Genomic DNA, 15,060 nt, shown 5'->3' with positions numbered 1-15,060 from the left:
TGGCCTTCAAGCTGGACCCCCTTAGCTCATAACAAGGTTACAGATATATATAGAAACATTGGGGTAACAGTCACACTGCTATAGTTCCAGGGGTACTCAGGGCATATATAAGCACTCACCCCAAATCTCCCCCTAACTGGCCTTCAGGCTGAGTCCCCTTAGCTCATAACAAGGTTACCCCAAATCTCCCCCTAACTGGCCTTCAGGCTGATTCCCCTTAGCTCATAACAAGGTTACAGATACAGTATATATAGAAACATTGGGGTAACAGTCACCCTGCTATAGTTCCAGGGGTACCCAGGGTACAAATAAGCACTCACCCCAAATCTCCCCCTAACTGGCCTTCAGACTGGGTCCCCTTAGCTCATAACAAGGTTACAGATATATAGAAACATTGGGGTAACAGTCACCCTGCTATTAGAATATCAGGAGATTGCTCTCTCACACACACTCTGGTTAGTTGTCCTGTTCAATGATATAAATTGAAATGTGTCCATATATTCAGGGCTATGCCCACATATAACAAAAAGCCGTGCTGGATTGGCATCATTTATGTTTCCCCCAGAGAGGGCACCTGGTCCCTTGGCAGGCAGGAGGGGCAGCTGCTGATACTGACTCTGTTACAGGGATAAAGGGCTAATGGAAGCCGGCTGGGATGGTTTAACCCATAAACTGGATCTGCTTGTCAAGGTGACCCCTGCCGAGGCCAGTTTATTGGCTACACATAAAATAGCATTCTATGCTGTTAACCCTTCGCTTGGCGACATAATAGGCCGTATACACGTTGTGTACACTGTCGTGTTTATACAAAGGGCCTGTAGGTGTCACTGTGCACAAGAGTTATACTGTGTACATAGTACTTTCTATACTGCTTAAAAAAGTATTAGAGTTGGAAGTTACTGTTGTGTAATGGCTGCATGAACCTGCTAATAAAGCACTGTTATACTCTACTCATCCTCGGCTACCAAAACATAACATACACCAGCTGCCTTTAGTACAGAGCAGGGTTGTGAACATATATGTACCAAAAATTGCTATATACTGTATATTAGAAATTATTGATACGTGTATGGGCATCTTAAAGGTGTGGTTTACCTTTCAGTTAGCTTTTAGTATGTTATAGAATGGTCAATTTTAAGCATCTTTTCAATTGGTCTTCATTATTTATTTATTTTGTTAAAATAATTTTCCTCCTTCTTGCTCTTTCCAGCTTTCAAATGGGGGTCACTGACCCCATCTAAAAAACAAATGCTCTTTAAGGCTACACATTTATGCTTATTGCTACTTTTTATTATTAATCGGTCTATTCAGGCCCTCTACTACTCATATTACAGTCTCTTATTCAAATCAGTGCATGGTTGCTAGGATAATTTGGACCCTAGCAACCAGATTGCTGAAATTTCAAACTGGAGAGCTGCTGAATAAAAAGCTAAATAACTCAAAAATAGGGATGCACTGAATCCACAATTTTGGATTCGGGCGAACCCCAAAATCCTTCACGAAGGATTCGTCCAAGTACCGAACCAAATCCTAATTTGCATATGCAAATTAGGGGTGGGAAGGGGAAAACATTTTTATTTCCTTGTTTTGTGACAAAAAGTCATGTGATTTCCCGCAACATCCCTAATACTCAAAAACCACAAGTAATAAAAAATTCAAACCAATTGCAGATTGTCTCTGAATATCTCTATATCATAGTGAAAGTTAACTCAAAGCTGAACAACCCTTTTAACAGGGGCTGCATTGTGCAGCCATTGGGGTGTCCTGTAATTGCCTCTGACCAGTATCTTAATGATTAGGTAAAGTAATTTGAAATAATTGACCATAACAACCACCTGGTCATAAGCAAGCTTCTGGTGTGGGTTGCTATGGGTTACTAGACCAGTTGAACTCTTTTACAACCTTTTACCCCTTTTGCCGAAACTAAGCACCAGATGTTCTGCGCCTAGTTGGACCCACGTGGGGGCCTCCTGTGCTCCTGTCCTGTCTCAGTTGTGACACCCCTATGGACAAGTGGAGCACCTGCAATATGATATAACATACTAAGACGAGAGGGGGCGTATTCCTGAATCAATGGGCCCTTTCTGGCACTTCCTTGAGCAAAAAATAAAACAAGGGTTAATGTGGGAAAGAAATAATTAAACCCCCACATTCAGACCCGCCACCCTGACTCCAATAACAATTATAAAAAGAAAAGAAAAAAAAAAACGACCATAAAACGCGCATGAAATGTCAATGGAGATCTTCAAGCGTGCGCATTAAATGGCCTATCAGCATTAAAGTTTACAGCTTCCTCTGCAGAACAGGAGTCTGTCCATAAAGCCCCGGCTGAATGCGGAGACTGTGTGTGCAAGAGAAGTGGGGTTTTGTTCCACAGCCAGACCCCCCCCCTTTGCACTGCCCTGTGCGCTTCTCCTACCGAGCCCCCCGCCAGAGGAATAAATAAGTCCGTAATTGTGAACCGTCAATAAAATAGCAATTAACTGGTGGTTGGACTCGCATAATTACAAGGTTTTTATAGGAGCTTTCTAAAGCCTTCTGGCTCCTGGCACGCTGATATTATCCAGGTGAGGTGCAATGCTCTGCACTGGCCACCAGGGAGCGATGTTTCATCTCGCAGTATTAGAAAGGCGGCACGAGGTTCAGTCGCAGCTCTATGCGTTCCCTTTGGCAAACAGCGACAGCACTTACTTGTGTTACTAACATTCACGGAGACTCCCAGACAAATATTTATATACTCCCCTCCCCATCCTGAAATCTTGGGAAAGATGTTGGGACCCCCACTGGACTCTTTGCTCTTTTGGATACATTGCCTGGGCCTATTCTAAGACAGACGCATTTTGCTTTTAAAGGGGTGGATCACCTTCAAACAACTAGTTGGTTTCAGATAGATCACCAGAACTAACGACTTTTTCCAATGACTTTCTATTTTCTATGTGTCACAGTTTTTCTAATATTAAAGTGCAAACTGTCATTTTTCACCTTCTGAAGCAGCCCTGGGAGGGGGGGGGTCGCCGACCCTGTAAACTGTTCTAAATGGATACATTTAGTAAATACATTTCTTATCTTTGTCCCTGCTGAGCAGAATCTCTGGATTTCCTTAACGGGCAGCTGTTAGAATTGATACAATAGTTGCTAATACTCCAGAGATGCTGCTGAGAAATGTATCAACTAAATGTTGCAAAATTGTAACAGTTCAGAATCTGCACCTGAATTAGAGTCCTGCGCGGGTGCATTTTTTGGAAACCGCACCCGACCCGTACCCGCAACCTGCAATCCGCAACCCGTACCCTTACCCGATTGGACCAGCTACCCGACCTGCAAGTACCTTATCAGCAACCCGGACCCGCGACCAACTGACCATCAAGAATCAGGAAGTGCTGTTATTGTAAACTGGAAGTGACATCACTGGAAGAAAGCGTGATCAGAAAAAAGGAGAAAAAATTGATATTGATATTTGTATATTCAAGTGTAATGTGTCATTTTTCACCTTCTAAAGCAGCTCTGGGAGGGGGTCGCCGACCCTGTAAACTGTTCTAAAATTGATATTTACTTGATCCATTTCTTATCTTTGTCCCTGCCCCTGAGTTTCATTAAAGGCAGCTGTTAGACTTGATACAATAGTTGCTAATACTCCAGAGATGCTGCTGAGAAATGGATCAACTAAGGGGCAGATTTATCAAGGGTCGAAGTGAATTCGAGGGAATTTTCAAAGTAAAAAAATGTGAAATTCGAAGTAATTTTTTGGATACTTCGACCATTGAATAGGATACCACGACTGTACTGTCTCTTTAAAAAAACTACGACTTCAATAGTTCGCCAAATGAAACCTGCCGAAGTGCTATGTTAGCCTATGGGGACCTTCTGATGCATTTTTCTAAGTCTTTACACATCGAAGTAAAATCATTCGAACGTACGCTAAAATCGTTAGATTCCAACGATTTAATTGTTCTATCGAACGATTTTACTTCAATCGTTCGATGGCCAAATTTGGTGAAAAATACTTTGACTCCGATATTCGAAGTCAAAGTATTTTAATTCGATGGTCGAATTTCAAAGTATTTTTTACTTCGAAATTCGACCCTTAATAAATCTGCCCCTTAATGTTGCAAAATTGTAACAGTTCAGAGTCTGCGCCTGAATTACTGAGCTTTCAAACACCAGAGACAGGGGAAAACATAAAAAAATAAATATTGAGAAAAGTCTTTATTTCTTGGGAAAAATCTGAAAACAACTGAACAAAAGTGTTTGGAAGGTGAACCACCCCTTTAATGATCATATCCGATTACCAATAAAGGCCCAGCTTTGAGGGAGGGGGGCAGCTCCAGAACACAAAGGCTTCAGGATTATTTGTTTTGAGCACAGCAGAATCTCACAGATACACAACAGTTGTTTCTCATTACAGTTCTGTTTTTAATGACCCCAGAACACCCACATCATTTTGGTCTCTGAACCAGCGTTGCCTCCATGCTAGCTCCAGCAGAAACATTTGTAACGTCTCCAGAGATCCCAAATTGTGATCTCACAAACTAAGCTGGTGGCGGGCAGGGAGAAGAGAATGCATCTGCAAAGCTTTGGGGTACGCCCCCTTTCCCTAAAGGTGCCGTTTCCTCCACATTTAACCTATGCAGTTATATGTATTGTGACGTCACTGGTGGATGTTGTGTATTCTCCTCTGTTGCCTCAGAGATCACCTGACCAGAAATACTGCAGCTCTAACTATAACAGGAAGAAGTGTGGAAGCAAAAGACACAATTCTGTCTGTTAATTGGCTCATGTGACCTAACGTATGGGTTGTTTGTGTGCACCGTGACTCATACGATCCCAGGGGGCAGTCCTTATTTTTTTAAAATGTTGATTTTCTATTAAAGGGGAACTGCGGCTTCCAAACCAAAATTTGATACAAAGGCCACATAACACAGAAACCCCTAATATATCCATCACAGTTACCGGTTTCTTCAAAAAGTATTAATAAATGCCATTTTCTATGCTGAAATCCAGCTGTGTAACAGTTCTTCTCTTTCTGCATCATTTGAAATCCTGGCAGGGAAGGAGGGACTAAACACTGATGTTACAGATTGTAACAACTTCTCCACAGCTTACAGACAACATGCAGGAACTACATAACCCACAATGCATTGCACTGGGATGTTCTGTTCCTTATTGAAATCACGTGTGCAGGGAATTGTGGGGTTTGGAGGATGCAGGCTGAAGACAGCTGGCTGTTGATACAAAGTAACAGTAGTCAGTCAGCTCAGCAAAGTAGTCAGACAGATCAGCAGGAGAGCAGGGGGCTAGGCTTAGGAAATTGTTCCAAACCATTAAAAATCATGAAAAAAATTATTAAAAATCTGCCTATTTTTTATTATTTTTCTATTGATGTATATTGCAAAGTTGTTTGAAATTATGTTTACTTTTCAAAAAGCTTAAGTTATGTTTTTGTGGAGTTCCCCTTTAATGATTACCCAATGACACATACTACAGGTATGGGATCCGTTATTCGGAAATTCATTATCCAGAAAGCTCTAAATTACGGAATGGCTCCCATAGACTCCATTATAATCAAATAATCCACATTTTTAAAAATAATTTCCTTTTTCTCTATAATAATAAAACAGTACCTTGTACTTGATCCAAACTAAGTAATAAGTAATCCTTGTTGGAAGCAAAACCAGCCTATTGGGTTTATTTAATGTTTATATAGTTTTCTAATAGACTTTAAATATGAAGATCCAAATTACAGAAAGATCCCTTATCCGGAAAACCCCAGGTCCCGAGCATTCTGGATAACAGGTCCCATACCTGTACTAAAAAAGTATATTATGATTTAGCCACAGACAACTGTCCAGAGGGGTAACTATAGGAAAAGCAACCTCTGTGGGTGGCTGTTGTAGGTGGCATAGCAAAACGTTTTCCTTCTCTCAGGCAGGCACAGGCAATATTGGAGCTCTGGTCCCATTAAAGGAGAACTAAACCCTAGAAATGAATATGGGTAAAAATCCATATTTTATATACTGAACTTATTGCACGAGGCTAAAGTTTCAGCTTGTCAATAGCAGCAATGATCCAGGACTTCAAACTTGTCACAGGGGGTCACCATCTTGGAAAGTGTCTGTGACACTCACATGCTCAGTGGGCTCTGAGCAGCTGTTGAGAAGCTAAGCTTAGGGCTCGTCACTAATTATCCAGCAGAAAATGAGGTTGGTCTGTAATATAAGCTGATGCTACAGGTTTGCTGATTATTAAATTCTGATGCTAATTGCACTGGTTTCTGTGCTGCCATGTAGTAATTATCTGTATTAATTACTAATCAGCCTTATATTGTGACATTTCTATTCTATGTGTACTGTATATTGTGAGTGGGTCCCTAAGCTCAGTAAGTGACAGCAGCACAGAGAATGTGCAGTGAATCAGCAGAAAAGAAGATGGGGAGCTACTGGGGCATCTTTGGAGACACAGATCTTTACTGCTAAACAGCTGTGGTTGCCTTGGGCTGGTACACAAGACTAAAACACAATTTACAACATTTCTAGCTACTTCTTTAGTTAAGCTTTAGTTCTTTAAAAGTAGTGGTGACCATGTGTGGGTTAGGGGTCCCAACCAGGGGGTAACTACAGAGTTAGCAGACCATGCCACTGCAAGGGGTCCCAGGAGGCTTAGGGACCCCAGGAGGTATAGGGGCCCCATGAGGCCCGATTCTTATATAGAATTTCAATAAATATTGGTAAAACGGGTCAACGTGTAGACTTTTTGGGACCCAGTAATATCTAGTTACACCACTGGTCCCAATCATTTAGTTGAACAGAACCCCTACATTTCTGATGGCAGTCCCGTCTCTACCCGGGATAGACTACAAGGTGCAAATGTAACAAGTGAGGATGATGGTCAGGGCTGCCATTGGGGGGTTAAAGAGACATGGTGATTTGCAGGTAACAAAAAGGGGTAGTGGTTGCAGGAAGGGTTTGAGAGGATTATTGGTGAGATTTTGACATAACTGAGGAGTCGCTGCACTTAGTAGTATGAGGTCCAAAAAGATTTGTCCGAATACTGAACCGAATCTGAATCTTAATTTGCATATGCAAATTAGGGGTGGGAAGGGGAAACCGTTTTTACTTTCTTTTCCTTCCCAGCCCCTAATTTGCATATTAGGATTCAGATTCGGATTGGCCTGGCAGAAAGATTCGGCCGAATCCTACTGAAAAAGGCCGAATCCTGTATTCAGTGCATCCCTAGTTAAGAGCCAGTGCAAGAGCTCCAGCTTTTACATGTTTCTCACCTGGAAGAGGATCTGCAGGATCCCGTTAATAAGACACATCCGTCTCCCGAGGAAGATGAAGAAAGGCACAATCAGCTCTATAAAATGGTTGAAGAGGGTCTCGAACTGGTGGAACCACCACGGATTTCGGTGCATGTAGTAAGCCAATGAGTTGGGCACAGGCTGGGTCTGTAATATAAAGGAAAAGAGCTTAACTGTGTTTATTGTCCGCGTCTGTTAATCAGCTGACTTCTGCTACATTATTTCAGAAACCAGAACCGACAGGGCAGAGAATATAAAAAAAAAGACACGGTGTCAATAACAATTTTATTTACATTGAGTAACGAGTGCTGCCTGAACGAAGAGCCGGTAGATAACGACGAAGGGGAAGATACAGAATATAACTGATAGATGGAAGGATACAGGATTTTGGATTCGGCCGAACCCCTCGAATCCTTTGCAAAAGATTTGGCTGAATACCGAACCGAATCCTAATTTGCATATGCAAATTAGGGTCAGGAAGGGGAAACCATTTTTTACTTCCTTGTTTTGTGATAAAAAGCCACGCACTTTCCCTTCCCCCAAATTTGCATATGCAAGTTAGGATACGGATTCAGTGCGGCCGGGCAGAAGGATTCGGCCGAATCCGAACCCTGCTGAAAAAGGCCGAATCCAGGATTAGGTGCCTCCCTAATACAAAGAATCTCAGGAAACCTGTACATGGCTGCAGAACATGTAAGACTACAACTTCACCCACAAACCGTCTTGTTTTGCTTCTCTCCATTAGGAAACTCAGCATTCTGTATGGTTGCTGGGAACAGGGACCCTGGCAACCAACTTTAGTTCATCATCAACTTTGGGCCTTGTCAGAAATGAGTTTGTATGTTGCCCCCAAGAACATACAGGCAGGATAACTGTCTCCTGATATAACTGACCCTGGTGTGTGTGTGTGTGTGTGTATGTGAATGGGTGAGCGTAAGCTCCTCTGGTACAGGGACTGTTGTCTCTATACACAGCATTATCTCCATGGGCATTGGGAAAGCAGAGTCAAAGGCAGGCCCTGTGATATCATCAGGAGGCTCAGAGAAACAATAAGGATAAGGAAACCATAAGGATAAGGTGGGCACCTTTGCATTCAGACCCAATGTCCCTGTTTTCTGGAGAGAAGAGAATCCCTTTTGCTCTGTGAAGCGGAAGCCTCTCTCCATCTCTCCCAATCCGCAGGGGTGCCAGATTCCTCCTCTACTGTTATTATTTTATGAGAGGGGCTGGAATGTCTCAGCTTGTTCCCCGGATACTGTTTGGGGTCCCTTCCATACTCCCACCCCCTGTGGATTGGACGCTGCATGGGAAAGGAGGGGCGCCGGACTGGTGCCGGGTGGGTGCGGGAGGACACAGGGAGAGGCTGTGGTTTTTTGATATTTTTCGGTTCAGTACAGTGCCCTCTCAGGGGGAGAAATGTTCCGGATTTTTTTTTAACCTCTACATTGCCAGAGGAAAAAAAATTTTCTTTAAAGGGGATATAAAGCCAAACATAAAGTGTTACCTAATAAATAAAATTGTCATTACAAGCAACTTTCCCTTATACATTTGCAATGGATTTAAAGTTATGTGGAAGTTTAATAGCACGGTCTGTCTGCCTCTTTATATTCTGCGCATTCTTGGTTCCGACTCCTACAGCAATGCAGCAGAACCAAACATCCAAAGCTGCCTTCTGTTATTTCATTGGAAGGGGCAGACCCCAGAGCTGGGCCAAGTTGTACTACCACCCAAGGCAATACCCACCCTCTGCCTGCTTAAAGGAGAACTAAAGCTTAACCAAAGAAGTAGCTAGAAATGTTGTACATTATGTTTTGTGCTTCTGTACCAGCTAGGGTTGCCACCTGGCCTGGCCAGTAAAAATGACGGTTCATCCCAATGTTATTAATAGGGAAAAAAGATAAATATATAGAAAGGCCGGTATTTTTCCCCAGAAAAGGTGGCAATCCTAGTACCAGCTCAAGGCAACCACAGCCGTTTAGCAGTAAAGATCTGTGTCTCCAAAGATGCCCCAGTAGCTCCCCATCTTCTTTTCTGCTGATTCACTGCACATGCTCTGTGCTGCTGTCACTTACTGAGCTTAGGGACCCACTCACAATATACAGTACACATAGAATAGAAATGTCACAATATAAGGCTGATTAGTAATTAATACAGATAATGACTACATGGCAGCACAGAAACCAGTGCAATTAGCATCAGAATTTAATAATCAGCAAACCTGTAGCATCAGCTTATATTACAGGGGAAGCTCATTTTCTGCTGGATAATTAGTGACGAGCCCTAAGCTTAGCTTCTCAACAGCTTCTCAGAGCCCACTGAGCATGTGAGTGTCACAGACACTTTCCAAGATGGTGACCCCCTGTGACAAGTTTGAAGTCCTGGATCATTGCTGCTATTGACAAGCTGAAACTTTAGGCTGGTGCAATAAGTTCATCATATAAAATGTGGCATTTTTGGCCATATTCATTTTTAGGGTTTAGTTCTCCTTTAACCCAAAACTGCCACCTTGTGGTCCGCATGCTCCACCCTCCACCACTCCGTTTGCACAGTTCTCAAACTGCCAATTGCCCCTTCAATTATTAAGCCCGACTCGGGTGCCTTGTTGCATATATCTAAGTCTGACTCTGGCAGAACCAGCAGTGCAGAAAGAGACAGACAGTGCTGTCAACTTTAAGTACATTTACCATTTAAAAGATTGAATGACTATATATTAGGAAGTTTATTTTTGGTTTTATATCCCCTTTAATACCCCCCACACACCCAAAAAAAGGCAAAAAATAAATCTTGCTGTCAAAAACAGCAAGTTGTAGACCAAGGAACAAAACAAGGGGGAGGCAGTGCTGCATTCTTTGGGCAGCGGAGCTGAGGAGGAGTGATAGGGTGAGAGCAGTATGGCAGTTCTTTGGCTACAGAAAGCAGCGAAGGAAGGAACACGACTGCCTCAGAGCTTTGCCTATTATAAATTCACAGCTTACACCATTTGGAGTTCTTCTATGCAAGACCCATTCATTGCAAGTTTATTTGGACAAAAAACACGAAGGCGGCCATGTTTCCCAGACAGTCCCGCCCCTTTCTCTCTGTAGGTCTGATTGACTACACATGGGCTTTCATTCTTAAAGGGAAACGATCAGGAAAATGAAAATGTAATATAAGCTTTAGCATACTGAAATAAGAAACTTTCTAAATACAATCAATTAAAAATTCTGTACTGTTTCTGAAATAATCAAGTTTATCTTCACTATCCCTCTCTCAGCATCTGTTTCTCTTTATTCTGTCTTCATGCAGCAGTTGGGTGTCAGATATTCACTGACAGTTAGATCCAATATATCTTATAGGGGGGCTCCTTTTGCCTAGAAGATCTATTAGAGGTCACTCTATTAAAATCACCAGACATCATGTCTCTCTACATGCAGGATTTGTGCAAAATGCAATTATTTTGTTAGATTTTGTTTGTACTGGAATCAGTTATTTGAGTGAGCTCTAAAACATCTGCTAGGAAAGGAAGCCCCCCTATAAGATATATTGGATCTAACTTCAATGATTATCTGACACCCAACTCCTGAATGAAGACAGAATGAAGAGAAACAGATGCTGAGAGAGGAATAGTGAAAATAAACTTGATTATTTCAGAAATGATGCAGAATTTTTAATTGCTTGTACTTACAAAGTTTCTTATTTCAGTATGTTGAAGCTTATTATTAAGGGGCAGATTTATCAAAGGTCGAAGTGAATCGAATTTTGAGATAATTTTAGTGTACTTCGACTAGGGAATAGTCCAAATTTGATTTTAATTTGAAAAAAATTCAAAAATTAGAATATCAAAATTGATCACGTACTGTCTCTCTAAAAATAAAACATCTAAAACTTGCCGAATTGCTGTTTTAGCCTATGGTGGACCTCCCAGAACCTATTTGGAGTCAATTGGAGGACTTTGAAAAATCCAAGTTAATTTTTTGAAAAACTTCGAATCGAATTCGATCGAATGCGCTGTTACTTCGATTCGTACAATTCTAATTCGATTAAAAAACGGACCAATTCAGCCAAAAAAAAAACCTTTGATTTTTTTGATAAATTTCTATTCGAATTTCGAAGTTATGGGAGTTAAAAAAAAAAAAATACTCCCATTACTTCGCAATTTGACCCTTGATAAATCTGCCCCTAAATGTTAATTTTTGTGATAGTTCCCCTCTAACATGACACGGCCCTTGTTTCCATGAATAAAAGTCAGGCATCCGTGTTCCCTTCATTCACTGGGAGTAGTCGGCCTTGACCTGCTCCTGGCACATGTCATGGTGGCACGACACTTGCAGCCCTTTACAACTGCCGCTTCTTTAGACTGAAGATCCCGAAGCTTATTTCCATTTATTGATATATAGGTGAGTGATGCCATGTCGCTTAGCATGGCCGAGACATAGTCCATAGAAAGTAATAGCACCAATCATAATGGTCATCAGGATATATTTGCTAATGCTACAAGCAATATGGCAGCTCCCTTGTATAAGGGCTGGGGTTTATGGGACTTTTTAGTCTCTGCTTGACACAGGGCTTGTGATTATTGATCAAATACATATGCCCGTGCCTTTTTAGGCAAATATTGCGGGATCTGGAAGTATCCATTCTGGTGGGTTAAACCAAACTCACTTGCCCCTTCTGCCCTATCTTAACCTGTCCCTTGAATGCAAGCTCTTGGGGACAGGCAATGGTTTTGTGGAAGCTGCAGCAGCTGGAGACCCTTTAAGCTCTTCAGGTTGGGCCTTTCTGTGCTGCAAAGGAGTAAGCGTCAGAGGTTAAGAGTGGAAGCGGCGCTACAGAACAACATGTGCATGAAAAGAATCCCAATGTAGGAAGCCCCATGGAACAAAGTCAAGAGAGAGAGAGAGAGAGAGAGAGAGAGCTCAGGGCGCTGTGTGTGTGTTCTCGGAACAATGGCTTCCATATGTGCGTGTAGTGCTCAGGCGGGGGCTCACTTCCAATTCCCACATGGGCGCCCCCTTCTTATCTCTCCCCAGAGCAATGGGATTACACCCTGACCCCCTCCAGTTTATGACTAAATCCCACCTGCCTCATCCAGATGGAAGAACAGAGGGCCCGGAACCTGAAATTATCAACGTATTACCACTTTAGGATATGGGCCCCCAAACAGGGAGCTAATTCGGTTAGATTAGCACTGACCAGCTCTTTCACACGACTGTCTCACTGTTGCTTCCCGCGAGGCTTTGTGTTGTACATACTGGGTACCACTACACTTCCCAAAAGGTCACATGCTGCTAAACTACAACTCCCAGCAACCCCTGACAGCTTCAGCCGTATCTTGAGAGATTAAACCAATACATAGTGATTTGCGAATTTATTCGGCAGACCTGAATTTGCGGCGAATGTCTGCGTTTTGCTGCTGGCGAATAGTTTATCAAAGTTTTTACGGCGGCGATTAACAGGCGCCCATTGACTTTAATGGGTGCCAGAGTCAACTTTGAAGCCGGCGCCCAATTTGACACCGGGGTCAAAATCCGTGTTTCAGGAATTTTTCGCCCGTTTCACAGATTTCGCAGGAAATTTGCAAAATTCGTGGCGAAACGGGACAAATTAAACTATCACTACAAATACAGGCTGCTTCTTACTAAATACATGGATTAGATGGAAATATACATAATATAGCTAGGGGAACTAACGTGTATAAGCCGAGGTACCTAATTTTACCTACGAAAACTGGGGAAACTTATTGACTCGAGTATAAGCCTAGACACAACTACAGCCCTGTCTCCCAGCAGCGCACATTCTGCCAAAGCGACCCCCCCAGCAATCAACCGGACTTCTTTGCAAAGTTGATGGTGACAGAGAATTGCCAAACGGATTACTGTGTGCATTGTCCCACTACCATGTTTAGAGGGCGCTGTGTGATATTGCAGTCACTGTTATTCTTTCATATAACCAACAGAGGGCGCACTGTTATTCTTTCATATAACCAACAGAGGGCATTGTGGGATATTGCAGTCACTGTTATTCTTTCATATAACCAACAGAGGGCGCACTGTTATTCTTTCATATAACCAACAGAGGGCATTGTGGGATATTGCTGTCTCTCCCCAAGTGAACTGTTGGTATAGGAATGATTAAAAGTGACTGCAATCTCAACTACTGCCCGCTGACCTGAGTATAAGCCGAGGTAGACTTTTCCAGCACATTTTGGATGCTGAAAAACAGCTTATACTTGAGTATATACGGTAAGCTTCCTCATACTAAAGTAAGAAACTTTCTAAATATAATCAATTAAAAGTTCTGCATTGTTTCTGAAATAATCAAGTTTATCTTCACTATTCCTCTCTCGGCATCTGTTTCTCTTCATTCTGTCTTCATTCAGCAGTTGGGTGTCAGATATTCATTGACAGTTAGATCCAATATATCTTATAGGGGGGCTTCCTTTCCTAGCAGATGTATTAGAGCTCATTCAAATAACTGATTCCAGTAAAAACAAAATAACTGCCTTTTGCACAAATCCTGCATGTAGAGAGACATGATGTCTGGTGATTTTAATAGAGTGAGCTCTAATACATCTTCTAGGCAAAAGGAGCCCCCCTATAAGATATATTGGATCATTCATCTGACACCCAACTGCTGAATGAAGACAGAATGAGGAGAAACAAATGCAGAGAGAGTAATAGTGAAACAAACTTGATTATTTTAGAAACGGTTAGGAGTGCACCGAATCCACTATTTTGGATTCGACCAAACCCCTGAATCCTTCTCGAAAGATTCGGCCGAATACCGAATCCGAATTAGGGGTGGGAAGGGGAAATCATTTTTTACTTCCTTGTTTTGTGACAAAAAGTCACGCGCTTTCTCTCCCCGCCCCTAATTTGCATATGCAAATTTGGATTCAGTTCAGTATTCGCCCAAATCCTGCTGAAAAAGCCCGAACCGAATCCTGGATTCGGTGCATCCCTAGAAACGGTACAGAATATTTAATTGATTGTATTTGGAAAGTTTCTTATTTCAGTATCATGAAACTTATATTAAATTTTCATTTTCGCAATAGTTCCCCTTTAAGGAACAACTGGTCAATAATTTAAATGGGAGGGGCTTGTCTGGTGGTAACTGGGCAGGGGGTGGTAACTGGGCAGGGTCTTGCAGATAAGGCGTGGCTACAAACAAGAATTTTCAGTAGCAAATGTTGGAGTTCTACCTGCTTGTGGGTTAGAAGATTCTCCTGTTCTACAATGAACTCTTCAGTAACTCAAGGATGGGGGGCGGTGGCATTCTCTTTCCTCCGCATGGATGTTTCCAAGTTTTTATTTTCACACCCATATTTTAGGACCAAGATTTGGGTCAGATCACACTTTCCCTCCCTTAGCTCATAACATGGTTAAAGATATGTTATACTGTCACAGTTAGGGATGGGCGAATTTGACCAGTTTCGTTTCGCCAAAAATTTGCCGCCATCGAAATGTCACAGTCTATGGGCATTGACATTTTTTTGTCGCTTGGCGAAATATTTTTGACGTGTGTCTTTTTTTTGATGCACAACACCATACAAGTCTATGGGCGTCATTTCCGTGGTGAAACAAGGCGAAAAAATTCGCCCATCCCTAGTAACAGTTCTTTAGTCCTACGAGTATTTTAAAGGGATATTGTCATGGGAAAACATGTTTTTTTTTGCATCAGCAGAATTCCACACTGAAATCCGTTTTTCAAAAGAGCAAACTGATTTTTTTTTATAATTCATTTTGAAATCTGACATGGGGCTAGACATATTGTTAGTTTCCCAG

General features: G+C 42.1%; 1 protein-coding gene across 2 annotated transcripts in view; it reads right to left on the bottom strand.

The window, feature by feature from the left end:
* The window catches only part of lmf1.L (lipase maturation factor 1 L homeolog), a 221,404-nt gene that overhangs the window by 47,076 nt on the left and 159,268 nt on the right, over positions 1 to 15,060 (bottom strand). For both annotated transcript variants that reach the window (XM_041577426.1, XM_018236594.2), the window contains one exon: positions 7,277 to 7,444. In XM_041577426.1, coding sequence (XP_041433360.1) covers positions 7,277 to 7,444 — 168 coding nt within the window. The remainder of the gene's footprint in view (positions 1 to 7,276; positions 7,445 to 15,060) is intronic.

This window comes from Xenopus laevis, chromosome 9_10L (assembly GCF_017654675.1).
Source record: "Xenopus laevis strain J_2021 chromosome 9_10L, Xenopus_laevis_v10.1, whole genome shotgun sequence".
NCBI classification, from domain to species: Eukaryota; Metazoa; Chordata; class Amphibia; order Anura; family Pipidae; genus Xenopus; species Xenopus laevis.
Note: the sequence above shows the minus strand (reverse complement) of the source record. Positions and strands in the feature narration are given on the sequence as shown.